General features: G+C 32.9%; 1 protein-coding gene and 1 pseudogene across 1 annotated transcript; one reads left to right on the top strand and one right to left on the bottom strand.

Moving 5' to 3' along the window:
* Nucleotides 1-3,902: 3,902 nt before the first annotated feature.
* On the bottom strand, nt 3,903-6,175 carry LOC146898239 (uncharacterized; annotated as a pseudogene).
* A 3,672-nt stretch (nt 6,176-9,847) lies between these two features.
* Nucleotides 9,848-11,657, top strand: LOC146898238 (putative E3 ubiquitin-protein ligase SINA-like 6). Its single transcript, XM_085736525.1, has 3 exons — nt 9,848-9,946; nt 10,562-11,215; nt 11,427-11,657. The coding sequence occupies exons 1-3, from the start codon at nt 9,848-9,850 to the stop codon at nt 11,655-11,657; spliced, it is 984 nt and encodes a 327-aa protein (XP_085592651.1).
* The last annotated feature ends 3,519 nt before the right edge of the window (nt 11,658-15,176 follow it).

Here is a 15,176-nt window from a genome sequence, read left to right as displayed (position 1 = left end):
ACTTTGTTCATTTGCAATTTCAATTCAACCGTATAAGCACATATAATTTCCATTACCATTGTTGTCATTCCCTTCATTTCAAGTGCTGCTACTTAATATTCCAATCCCAATTACTCTATATGTGTGTGCTGTGCATATCTACTTTAATGGAGAATTGTTATTGTCCTATTATCCATATATTTTCATTGCTTGAATCACTGTTCGGTTTCAATTCCATTTAATAATTGCTTGCTGCCTGCTGCCTGGTGTGCGCCGTACTCTCTCTCTCTCTCTCTATATATATTTCTCCATTTACTTGGGTACTATATATTTTCTGTTTGGCTACTGTAGGTACAAGCATCTCACCGTGTTTGTGCCTAGTTATTATTTGTTTGTTTGTTTAGTCCATTATTTTGCAGTACGGTACTAAAATATGCAGTCTGCATAAAATTGTTCGAGGGAATTTATACTCAATTAAAGTGGCCAGATTTTAACAGGTATAAATTATTTGCTTTTAGTATGAATAAATTAACACCTTGTATGTTTAATATAACTATGTGTGAGTAGATTTTTATAGAGTCCGGAATGTGATGAACGTCGTATCAATGGTACTCTGTTAAATTGTATGATTATAAATTGTAACAGGAATTATTTTTAAGTCTGAAAATTCTGATTTTTAACGATTAATATTTACAGCGAAAGTTGAAATAAAGGGATACCGATTTCATATCGAAAGAGTGAAACCTGTATCTGACCGTAGAATTTTTAGGAATTGATTTTGAAATACAGCGAAAGCGTTTTCTTTAATTAATTTAGAAATTTCTAATTTTCAAAAAGGCTATTTTAAACTTATGGTCGTACACGCGAAAGCTGGCGCTTGTGAGTTTAAAATACGGTACCGGACGCGCGAAAGCCGACGATACCTTTAAATTAAAATTTCTACTAAAAATAACTTTTCGCGCGTAAATTGATTAGTTTTCAAACGGAGTTTTGAAGTTGTAAGGCGTACACGCGAAAGCGGTCGAATAGATTACAAATTCAAAATTCGGTGTCGTACACGCGAAAGCTGGCGACCCCTTTAATTTAATTCTTTTTACGCGCGAAAATATTGTCCTGTTACAATAATAAAATATAACTTAACGAGTACTCACGGTCGACGCGAATTATATTCCGGGCTCTCGTCATTAAAATTAATTAAAACTGTTATTTTCCCAATATTGCAACCAAATTAATTAGCATCGCCTTAGATAAACAACGTGACAATAGATAACGGTACTTGACATTGGTCTCTGTGGGATTCGACATCTTTTATACTAAAACCGATATTTCCGTGCACTTGCGGAGGATACCATTCCACTGCATGAAGCATGTGTGTTCACATTGAACCCAGTATTAATAGGCGGCATTTGTTCACCATGATTAGTCCACACCCAATAGGAATCCATAAAGCCAACTTTTTTTAAATGTTTGATGACATCTTCTCCGCTCTGTATCAATCTACACGTACAATTAAGACACGGACATCTTATCCCTCCCTCCCTCTCATAAATGTCTTGTGACATGGCGAAAGCAACAAATCCATGAATTCCTTCCTCAAACTGCGGTTTAAGTTTGGTTCTCCCCGGAAATGTTCTATCGTACATCCAACTTCGGTAGTAATAATATTGATCCATCTTCTGCACTGTTAACATTTGGTTAAATTCTATTTAAAAAATAAAACTATTTATGCATTTCTTAAAACAAAAACTAATATTTATGCATATTAATTTTTTTATACCAATATCCATGCATATTTAATCAATAAAGTTATATATAAATAAATTTAAAATTTAAAATACATATGTAATAATATTAAATTAATTTAAGAAACTAACCTGATCAAGTTGTAATCCGATGAAAAATATCCAGAAAAATCAACAGCGGCAACAACGACAACATGCACGTCTAACGACAAAAAAACTATCAAATTAGTTATTTACAATTTACATGAATCACACACATTATATGTCACATGTATATAATAAAATTTATGAACTAAGATTTTTGTTACTAAGATTTTTACTAACTAGCATTTTTATTACTACCTATTTACCAACTAACAATTTCTGTAATTAAGTAACGACGTTTTTATTACTAACAAATTTTTTTCACAACATTTTAATCACTAACTAACATTTTTATTAACTAATATTTTTATTAATTTTTTAAAGAAGCTAATATTTTAAAACTACTTAACTTTTTACTAACATTTTTTTTACCAACACAATTTCTTTTTACAAATTAACATTTTTACTACTAATTAACCTTACATTTAAAAAACTAAAAATAAATAAATTAAGCAATAAATAGAAAAAATTAAGCATCAACAAGAAATTGACAGTGAGATTACAAATAACTATGATCAAAAGTATATAACTAATTAATGATAGTGAGATTATAAATAAATTGATAAATTAACATTGTACAAAAAAACTAAATCAACAACATACATAAAATAAAAATACATTTGTAAAACTTACCAATAACAATGATTTGATGCTAAATTTCAGATGATTTAAGTGAAAATGATTTTTAGAGAATGAAGAAGTTCTTGAAAAAGTTTAGAATCCTTGTTTATAGATGAAAGCATTACAAGAAACGGTTTGTATGGAGGATGGGGACTACACGCTTTGAAAAGAGGGAGGTAGGTAATATAATTAAAAATTTGTTGTAAAAATTACTGAGGGAAATTATTACAAGCTAGCTGCCTCCTAGTAAAATCCTTGTTTAATACATTACAACGGTCATACACGCTTTGAAAAGAATTTAATAATGACAACATGTTTTCCGAGGAACATTTTCCTCGGTATTTAACTTGGAAAAGCGCGTTTGCAGGAGGTGGGGGCAGGGATTCTGACTTGTACATACCGAGGAAAAAGTTCCTCGGAAATCCTTAATTTTAGCAAGAAACCATTGTTCCTCGGATATTTTTGGTCGGAATACACAAGCTTTCTTGTAGTGAAAATTGTATTGGAGAAGGGTTTTGGAAGGTTTATATGAATTTTTTAAATTCAATCTTGGTTGTTATACTATTCTTAAATTTAAAAATAAAGTAATCATAAACACCAGTTTATCATTCTCTAAAAAATGTAAAAGATTTCTATATTTTTCTGTATATTTCACACCCCTAAAATCTTTCATTCATCTCCTCTCCAAACATCCAAACAAAGCTTAAAAAAGTTTAGCTTGTTAGTCATTTTCACACATTTTTATCTACAAGTTCTTATATAAAGTGGCTTAATTGTGCATCTTGAATAAAACTTTAATTCACTTTTAATCATGAGTCATGCAAATGTCTCAACATTTTCAGAAATCGTGGAAGATTCTTTGAACAATGAAAATGATACACAAAGTGGTGAAGATTCTATGAATACAGAAGATGGTGAAGATTCTATGAATACAGAAGATGGTGAAGACTTGGCTGATATCACGTCTTTACCACATGGAAGAGCACCACTTGATATAGATTTTCGAGCCGATTGTGGATTCGATTTGAACAAGTTTCCCGACGAAGAAGATGACAGTACAATGAAAATGAAGTCAAAGGGGAAGTTAGGAAATTATTGAAGGCGTGGCTTCAAAAGTTTTATGAAAGATACAAAATATAAACGAGATGAAGGCGAAGCTTGAGAGACCCACTATCTTGTTTGGTGTTGATTATATGTAACTGAGGACTCATTGTTGGGAAGGCGTGTCTCTTTTCTTTTTGAATCAATATGAATAAAGCCTTAATTAATTATCGAATAAAAAGGGAGTACTCATTGCTAGATATTTTGGAATTTTATTTTATGGACGTTCATTCATGCAAGGATATGCCAAGTTGATAAACAATGCTATTTCAACAGTGACGTGAACATCAAACACCACTAAATAACACTTCAAATTTTAACATATGAAGATAAAACTTAATTATTTAAATATTGAAGAACATAAACTTCTGGTGTGCTCTGTCCGGCTGTGCTTTGCTGTTGTTGGAAGCCTGCTGTGTCTGGTTGTGGTGTGTTTGATTGGGTGCGCAGCGAGAGTAGCTTTTGGGGGAGGGGAGCGGTCTTTTCATGCTGTTTTATGGCATAGGTGATGAAGCTGTGATATTCATGTGGCTTCCTATAGCATGTATAGTGCAGCATCATTATTTGGTGTGTTGATTGTATTCTTTTTTGGGTGGTTTTTTAGGGGTTTTTGTTCGAGCCCGTATCTAATGGCAACCTATTTCCCCTTGTATGTTTTTTTTTCCCACCCGAGCTTATTAGTGCACCTCACACGGGCTTGTTGGTTAAAAATATTGAAGAACATCTTGCACCAATGAGATATCACAGGACCGAACCACCGGTAATTCGTTTCGGCTTTCTAATGCAGCTTTCTTCATATGTCGAGTCTCATAGTCGTGACTACCACCTACTTTCATGATTTCTATCATGCAAGATTACAATGATAAAAATATACGATTTGCTCGAATAGTGTCAAATGCATCATATGATTTCACAACTGCACCCACAAGCTCCTCAATAGATTTAGGCAACTCCATATGTTGTAAGGACTGAATTCAACTAAAAAAACCAAGAATTAAAACATTTATATCAGGTTAGTTTGCTGGTTGACGCATCAAACGGATATTAAACTCATCTTCTGAAGCTACTCGACCAAATTCTGCATCATCACAACTGATATGTACTTTTGCACTATCCTCCTCAATAAATATTGGTTGACCTCTTTCTTCTATTGTCCATTTTTCCTTGATGGAAAACATGACTTTCTCAAGGAAGCATGTCCTGATGGTTTCTTTATTAACCGAGATTAATGACTTGGTCTCAAGTGCACCCGTGGGTATATTTACACTAGACCTTTTAGCAGCCTCCATTTTTATGAAAGGAAATATACCTATTTTTCCAGAGAATGTTTCATTTCCTTGCGCATCAAACCTCGGTCTAGCTTGCGCAGCTAAAAATATGACTTTTTGATTCTCCCTGATGCCAGTTTGAGTGAGCTAATTTAGCTTTTTCAAAGAAATAATTTTTAGACTTTTTGGTCATATAAAACCACTTCTCATCGATGTGAATGATGTTATACATTCCTTTAAAACCTGGATCATGTGATAAACCATAGCTATTAAACATTGATATGCAAATTTGCAGTCTATTTCTCTTGTTTTCTTCGGTTAGAGATGGTTTAATTGCATTTGAGTGGCTTCTTATTCTTTTTGCCTTAAGAAGTCTTCTCAACGTGCCAATACTCACATTCAATGCAGCAAAAAGAGATGGCATATTTGTTCTTTAATTCAAAAGAATACCACGTATTTGATTAAGGTCTACTTGAATTTTCTTGCGTCCACACTTTCCTACCCTTTTATTTGACACGACAACATGAACTCATTTATTATCAGCAAGTTTCCAGATATGTTGCACAATGCGCATATTAACGGGAAATTGTGACGCCGCAATTTTGGTCGTACCTAGTTTTGGTTTTCCATTTACACTCTTTTCTAATAAAGCCTCATATATGATCCTTCTCTCAGAATCGGACAACATAATTCTTTTTTTTCGCACATTCGGTAGTTCTGAATTTGTTGCACTGTTACTATCTTCTGTATCAAGAGGAACCATAGACTACATCACATTATAATCATAGATTAAATAATGAAATTAAAATAGTAACAAAATATGTAAATATGATAGTACCAAATTCTGAACTAGTAATATCTTCCTGCTCGTTTTTACCAGTTTTAACTCTGTGTCCTTCAAGTGGTTGTCTATCTAAATCTAAATATTGATATTAATTAGGATTAAAATACTTACTCATATAAAGGCTATATGTCCAGCAAGAAACAAAAAAAAAAATATGAAAAATTATAGATGTAACATACCAATGTTGTTCCCAGTGGTGGTTTCATACAAATTTTGGTGCATACTAGTATTATCAATGTTATTTTGTCAAAAAAAAAAAAAAAAGTTATCAATATTATTTTCTTCAAGCGGTTGGCTGTCCACATCTAAACATGGATAGAAAATATGAACAAAAAAAATAACACTGTAAAAATATTTTCTTATATTATAGATTATGTCCACAAAGAAATAAAATTAACAGTGAAAAATTACACAAGTAACATACCAATATTGTATCCAGCGGTGTTTGCATTCAAATCTGAATGAGGTGGTTGCATATTTATATCAAATATACATTCATCTCCAAATGATAACACGGGAGAGTTTGGAATATTTTTTTTGAATCAGCAATAATATATATGAAGGAGAACTGTCCACAAAACATGGAAAGAACTCACAGTACAATTACAAGGGGAGCGCTACAGCTGCCCCAACACCCCAAAAAAGAAAAACCTGCCAGCCTAAACAGAACAACACGGCAACAGCAGCACCTAAACCCCACAAAACAAATACAACTGAGCAATCCAACACCTATAAGCACCCCCTATCTTATCTAGAAAGACACTCTCTTGGGTTCCAACACCACTCATAAAATAAACAAGTCGGTATTTTCACCCTATTCATACACCAATGCCAAGATATGACCTTGACTTGTTCCACCATTTCGTCAATCCCCGAAATTACATTATTAAAAATTCGACCATTCCGCATCTTCCAAACAATCCAAATCACTGCATTCCAAATCACCAACAACCCTTTTCTTGATTTCTTAGGGTACAAAGCACTTGTTGAGATCAATTACAAAATTTTCTGCAATATTGACATTTAAATCTGGCAAATGGTGCATTTCATTTCCATTTTGTTTATGATTTGAGGCCATATTGATGTGTGGTTTTTTCAGTCTAAACATGTACATACATATATATAGGGCTGGCAATGAACTGAACCAACTCGAATATAGTTCGGAATTCGACTCGACAATTAACTCATTGAGCTTGGTTCATGAACCAAATGAGCTGAACTTGAGTTGAAAATTAAGTTCGTTAAATAAATGAGCCGAACGTGAGTTATATGTAGTTCGACACGATTGGTTCATGAGTTGGCTCGATAATATATATATATATATATATATATATATATATATATATATATATAATAGTTTAGAAGTGAATAGAGTATTTTGAGGATATTCTCAATTTTAATTCCTGAATTTTATTGGATTTTGTCTCTCTTATATGCACTAGTTTGTTGGCTGGTAGTACGTTCTAATAATAATTTTAAGTCTTTTTTAATTAAATAATAAATTACATACCAACATAAACAGGAAATATGTCCAACAACTAACAATAATAAAATAAGAGTTGTCTCATTTGATAATAAAAAATGGTAAAAAAAAGTTCCACAGGTTAAGAACATATGCAGTCAATAGTTTAAGCTTTTAGAAGTTAAAATAGTCCCACATCGGTGGGTTTAAAAGAATAGATATGAGATTAGCTATATAAAAAGCAGGAAGTGTGTAGTAGAGTTTCATAGTAGTAACACTCTACAGTAACTTGCTATGTTACATGCAAAGTGCTGTTTTACCTTGGGTACCCAAGGACAAATCTGTGTGCTATAGCCTTTAATTTATTTATTAAAAATTGGCATTTTAATTATTTGATTTGAATTGACGAGTTGAACCTAACGAGTCGAGCCGAACTGTTTGTGAATTTTAAACGAGCCGAACTCGAACTCAATAAAAGGTTCGTATCGAACTCGAGTCGAGTTTCGAGCCGAACCAATTCTTATCGAGTCGAGCTCAGGCGAGTTCGGTTCGACTCGACTCATTTCCAACCCTACATATACACACACACACACACACACACACACACACACACACACACACACACATATATGGAGGGTGTATCAAGTGAGAGGACTTTTATAATGAGAGGATGAGAGGATTGAATAAAAACCCTTGGATTAAGTTTAATGGTTGTGATTAATTTGCTCATTGAAAATCATGTTGTACGTTATCCTTTTACCATCTTTTCATTTCAGCCTTTCCACGACTCTTCAGTTCTCCCCTCAGCCCAAAACGCCATCGCCTTCATTTTCTTGTGCCCTTCTGCTCTGCAACTTCTTCTTCAAGACCACAACCGTTTCTACCCACAAAGGCGTTTAAATCCTCATCTTTATACTATAATTTCATATATTTTATCTCTACAATTTCTGGAATTTTTAACGTAAAACTAATTTTTTGTTTCATGCCCCAATTTTTCTTACCATCGATTTCAATTCTAAACCATCAAATTGCTTAAATATATTCTCTACCTTTTTATCCTTGTGGTACCATTGCTAAAACCTCTAACTTATATTAAACCCAATTGCAGAAATCCCTAACATGTATTGAAAACAACACTTTGAATTAAAGGTATGAAATTGATGTTCATTTGGCAAGTGAAATTGGGAGCAAAAGGAATTTTTTATTCTTGAGGAACAACTATTACACGGGCATGAGTATAGATGATGTAGGGAGATAAGAGCATGGGAGCCTAGGAGGAAGATAACAAATTTATTAACTACAGACAGAACATGAGATTTTTCCAATGAGCAAATTAATCACAACCATTAAACTTAATCCAAAGGTTCTTATTCAATCCTCTCATCCTCTCATTATAAAAGTCCTCTCACTTGATACACCCTCTATATATATATATATATATATATATATATATATACATATATATATATATATATATATATATATATATATATACACACACACACACATATATATATATATATATACACATATATATATATATATATATACACATATATATATTATATATATATATATATGTGTGTGTATATATATCTATATATGTGTATATATATATCTATATATATGTATGTATATATACATATATATACATAGATATATACATACATATATATACATAGATATATACATACATATATATACATATATATATATATATATATATATATACACTGAAATTATTTGGCAATTGAAATATTTATAGGGAACACAAATTTTCAGCCAATTCATTTTGGTGGCAATTCATTTAAACTTTGGTGGCAATTATTTTTAGCCAATTCATTTTAGAATGCATAGTGAAAAAACAATTATTTTTAGGCAATTATTTTAGAATTCATTTTAGCCAATTGATTTATGATTTGTTTTTAGAGAGAAATTCAATTGATTTTTGGTAAATTTTAATGGCAATGAACTGAAGAGAAACAGGTACAGTAAACCGAGAGAAGTGTCTCGTTTGGATCGCATGGAGGATGGAGAGAGAAAGTGGTTTATGTCGTAAGTGTCTTAAATAAGCTTTTAGGGTAATAGTCACTTTGGTCCCTGAATGTGCATCAAGTAGTCACAATAGTCCTTAAATATTGTATCAAAATTTTAAAATAGTCTCTGATTGTCCACTTTGTTAGTCAAAATAGTCCATAAAGCTTAAATAATCCCTTAATACTCACAATAACCATTTTGATATAGAGACTAAAATGACAATAAGTAAGTATGTATAAGGACTAATATGACAATAAGTAAGTCTACTGAAGGACTAATATGACAATATTAACGAAATATTTTAATATCAAGGACTATTTTGACTAACAAAGTGCACAATCAGAGACTATTTTGCAATTTCGACACATCGAGGGACTATTGTGACTACTCGTCACTCATTCAGGGACCAAAGTGACTATTTCCCCTAAGTTTTGAGTAAATGGCAACTTTAATCCCTGACTCTGCGCCTCGCTGTCACAAAGGTCCCTGACTCAGAATTAACTGCAGAGTAGTCACTGAATGTGCACTTCTGTTATCAGGTTAGTCTTTGGCTTTAAAAACTTATGTTAACGGATGAGATGACAATTGTTTTATGCTAATTTCTTTTTTGGGATTAAATTGTTTCCAGTAATTTTGAATGACAAGGAAAATGGGCTCCCTTGTTCTTGTCTTCCATTACTTCTCCAAAACGGCTGTCTCCCATCCTCACCATGTGTGGCTGGGTAGGCAGCATATATATAAAGGAATGGTGAACAAAGTTGTCCGTATAGAGACAAAAAAAAACATACGCAGAAAAGGAGAAGGATGCATAATAAATGTGGTACAGTAGTAAAGATTGTGAGATGATGATGAATAAGTGTTTGGAGATAATGGTTATATTTGAGGAATAGCTTTTGCTTATTTTAAATGCTTATACGTGTCTAATAAAATAATATTCTGTCTTAACCTTCCGACTCTATGAGAAAAGAGGTTGGCAATCCGGAGTCTGATTGAGAGGTAAGTAAAATTTAGTGACAAATTTTTATTCAGCCAATGTTCAAACTTGGGTTCTTCCTAGCAGTTCGTCTTTTACTAGGGCTCATCATCCAGTTGACCACAATAATTTGGATCATGTTTCCTTCTATTTTTGAGCTTCCATATATGTGTGGCAGGAACAACTATATTATTGTTACTACTTCCCTAAACTTTGATGTAACTAGCAACCATACTACAACCTTCTTATAGTTCTTATAGCGTATTGGGGGCCGAATGATGTCCCCTGTTAAGTAGATTTATATTGGTTATACTTTTGACTGCAAAACATAGCCTTTCTTAAAAATATTTTGTTTTGTTCTAGTAATGGTTTAGGATGTAATTTGATGAGTTTCTTTTTTTTGCAATTCAGTGTGATAACGGTCATGTTGTTTGCTCTACGTGTGGTCCTAAGCTTGATAACAAGTGTCACAACTGCTCCAAATACGTTAGCTTAAAACGTTGTATAGCCTTTAACAATCTGTTGCGATCTCTGGGAACACCATGCCCGAATGAAAAATACGGTTGCAAAGAGATAATAAGTTATGGTGGAAACAACCATGAAAAAGAATGCATCTATGTGCCATGTCACTGCCCCTTTTCCAGCTGTGACTTTGTTGCCTCGTCTGAAATGTTGTTCAACCATTTCAGCCATACACACAAAGATTCTCTAGTCGAATTTTCTTATGGTAACTCCTTCATTGTGCCCTTGAAGTCTAATGATGAAATTGTTGTTCTTCAAGAGGAAAATGATGAAAAACTGTTTATTCTCAATAATAGTACTATGTTGTTAGGAAATGCAGTCAATATTAGTTGCATTGATCATAAATCTTCCAAGTCAAGGTATAGTTATGATATATTAGTTCGATCCAAGAGAGACAAAGTGAAATTACAATCTTTTGCGAAGTACGTCCAACAGGCCACTGCAACTCTTTTATCCGAGTTCCTTGTGATTCCAATTGGTTCTTCTGAACCTTTCAAGCTAGAAATTTGCATAACCCCCATGGTACTTCATATCTTTTCTCTGCTTTTCTTTTCCAATTAAAGTTTTGTTATTTTCTTTTATGTTTTGAATTTATATTCTATCATTTTATCTCAAATTCATCATATTTACAAATGCCAAAGCTAAGGTTGTTAGTTTTTTCTATTTTTGGATTAATTCTTGAAATAGCAGTATCAAGTTTTCTTTTATTGATTTGATGGTAATTGTTGTGCAGATGCAAATTTTTGTAAAGGATATGACTGGAGAAATGATACCTCTCGTGGTTGAGAGTTCAGACACAATAGCCGATGTGAAGGAGAAGATGCTTGACATAAATGGGATACCAGTGCAGGACCAAATTCTGTTCTATGGCGGTGAGCTTACTAACGACCTGAGTACCCTTGCCGATTATGACATCGAAGAGAATTCAACCCTCGTCTACTTCATCCGCCAAATTAGGGACTAGATGTTCACTCTCGAACACTACATCCAGAAGCAGGCAACCATCCACCTCATTGGGCGGCGACAACCCTTATCATGAAGATAGTCTCCCAATAAGTAGAGAAATTATACATTATTGCTAAAATAGAGTCTTTGGCTTTTGCATTTTTTATTAAGGATATGTCTGTTGTTATTTTTGTTTTATCTAGACCTGTATGATGATTTTCAGGAAATTAAGAAACATATTTACTTTTTAACAATAGCTGAAATGGTCTAGTAATTCTCACAGTCACTACTTTTCTTTGAAATAAAAGATTTATATGATTCTCAGAGTGAGACAAATTTACAGAACCTGAGCTTGAGACAAATTTGCATAACCTGAGCTAGAGTCAAGTCTGATTGTTAGTGATAGTACATAAAGAGGGAAGAACCATACCGAGGAAATAGTTAACAATGATGAAATTTAGTAAACCAAGCAGCTCTGCTAAATGCAATGTGGTACAGAAATTTATAGGTTAGTTAATTCATTCATTCATGCAAGAGTATGTACGCCAAAAATTGATTTAGAGGTTGGTTTGCCTATGAGCTATCTAAACAAAGGAGTACTCAAACGAGTGGCTTGTTTGTCCGTTGGTTGAAATTGAAACATCAACACCAGTAGTACTAGTACTTTCAGGGTCCCTATGAAACTAAGTTCCAATAAGGGTGGAGTCCTAAAAACCTTATTCAGAGTTGTAGGGGTGAAAAGGTGTATGTAAACATCAACGACAAATCACCAATACATAATTTTTTATTTTTTTTTGAAAATTAACTAATCAATAATACTTTTAATCATATGAAAACATCAATATTAATTCTCGTAGCTATACAATGTTCAGTAAAAAATTCTCATAGCCGTATTTGTCCTCAAACTAAATTGGGACAGAATGGGTAATCTGAGGGGCAACCCGAACCTGTTCCTTGTTTCAATTGTGCCCTTTTCGTCTCACTTATTTTCGTCCATATTTTTTTTTTTTTACCAGATCAAACCCTGTACATTGCGTTTGAGACATGAGGGGTTGGAAAACTGAGTCGGATTTTGTACACGCCTAAAGAGTTGTCACTGATGTAGACTTTAGGAATCTAAATTTAACATGATAGATTGTACACACAAGTTGCAAAAGAAAACATGTTTTGTGTTTGAAGTTTCAGAGAGTTGCGGGGAGCGGTGGTTCCTATTTTGAAAGTAGGTGAGTGAAATACTCTGCAGGATGTGAATGAAAAAATATATATGTTGATTGTTTTGATTTTATTTTGTATCAAAAAAATATTCTATCTCTAAGTAGTGGCTTTGACAAATTAATGGGTTTGTAAGTAAGAGATTTGCCTAAAAGTACCAGCAAGATTTTAAATGCGCATGCACCTGTGTGTTCATGAGGACAGACTTTATATCATACAACACGGCGCAGGGCATATCGAGTGAGAATGACATTTGTATGTGAGAATGAAAATAATGAATAATGGTCATTTGATTAAAATGTGAAGCTGAGATTAGAACATAGGTTAAGTGAATCATTTGCAATTCACATGTACCTTTCTCATGCGCATTCTCTTTCCCCCAACAGTTCACGTCCCCATTCACGCGTTATCTATCTTCGTTCCTCTCTTCATGTCTCAAAGATAACCATCTCAATGACGGTGTCCATCAACGCCGGTGATTTCAGCCATCACTATGTGTCCTCTCCTTGACGTTTCTTAGTTAGTCCGCTCATCATCCTCCCTTTTGTCATTCTTGTTCGCCGGCTTGAGCATCGGGTCGCCTCGTTACATATGTCATTCAAACTCGATATTCCCTATATTATTCAAAAATAATTCGAGTTATTTTACCCTTCAAAAATGTGAATCGAAATAAACAGGAGGTTTGAACCATAGAATGATTCGTATTATTTTTTCCTACGAAAAAAATAGTTCGTATCATTTTGTACATTGAATGACATGATTCGAATCATAGTAATAGAAGTGGATGATTTCTGAAAAATAATATATGATTTGAATCTTGTTGGTATGATACGAATCATACTTAAAAGAAAAATTGTTTTCAGATGTTTGCTTATAAGTGACTAATTTTTATCCAATTTTATTTAATATTAATAAGGGACAAATAATTGTTTTATTTTATTTTGACAGAGTGAACACAACCGCGTGATGTTTGTTTTTATAAGTTGGCGTTGAAATTGATTAATTAGTGTTTTGGATTACAGGAATGCTATATGTCACGAAGACATATGCTCCCGAAAAATTCACGAAAAGTTATTTTCATCCTTCTTTCTTAAAAGTATTATAAAATAATAGAGCCACAAGTCCAGCATAGCTTCTAATATCAATTGATACTCTTCTGAACTAGACACAACTATTCTACCATGATTGGTTGGGACTGTGGCACTTGATTGTAAACTTTGTGATGAAAAGTTGGTGAAGAGGCAATTTTTGTCGCTACTGATGAATGTTATGGAAAGGGTGAAGGTTGTAGAAGAAAAAAGAGTGCTAAATAACAGAGTGATGAAAGTGGTAGAAAAAAGGGACATAAAAAAACGCAAGAGTGCCCATACCATATCAATCGGGATGCTCTCGGGAAGCATTTTTTCGGGACATGTAGCATTTTTCTTTGGATTAAATTAAATAGAAAAGTAGAACACTAGTTTTTTGAATGGATTTTTGTCAAAAAAAAAAAAAAAGTTTTTTGAATGGATTGATGGTTGAAAACGCACGACAATTTTCTCAATGGATTGATAGTTTAAAATGAGTTAGGTGTCACAATTTAAAATTAATGAAAAAGCATTTAGTTGTGAATTAAGTGACGATTAATTTTCTGAAGTCTATATTAGACTCAAATTAGTATATTATATTTATTCTCGTTGTTTATTCAAAAAAATATTCTCATTTTTATTTATATTCAAAAAATTATTCAAAAAAGTATTCTCATTTTTAATTTGGATCCCTAACAAAATAATATTGGGTTTTGTGAGGTTTCGGTTTTAATTTGGATTGTTTTTAATTGATTTAAAGTAGAGGTGTTCAAAACTGAACCAATTCAATAGAAAAACTGCAAACCGGACCGATCCAAACCGAAACTGCAAAAAACGCATTTGATTCGGATGTATTCAGATCAATTTTTTACTCAACCGCATGGTTTGGTTCGGTTTGCGGTTTTGATTTTACCAACCGAATCATTCCTAACCAAATCACAATATAGGAAAAACACTAATAAAATATATATCACCTAGATCGGTGCTCATATAAACTCAATAGAAACTTTAATAAAATGACATATTTTTCTCTAGTTAAGTTGCTTCTCTGCTTTTTCTTTCAAAAATGTATTTACGTGCTACTTGAACTCTGAGAGAATGATACAAAATTTAGTCTTTTGTATTTCTTACAAAGTTGGATTACTTTTTGTCCACGTTTTCATTTGGTCTACGTAGTTGAGAACATTGTTAGATGAAAATAAAATTGTAATGTTGGATGAAATTTAAAACATTACCAAAAATATGTTGTGTTTTAGCTT

Source organism: Medicago sativa, chromosome 8 (genome assembly GCF_051527215.1).
Source record: "Medicago sativa cultivar Bolivia chromosome 8, Bolivia_mono, whole genome shotgun sequence".
Taxonomy (NCBI): Eukaryota; Viridiplantae; Streptophyta; class Magnoliopsida; order Fabales; family Fabaceae; genus Medicago; species Medicago sativa.
This window is presented reverse-complemented; position numbering and strand designations above follow the sequence as displayed.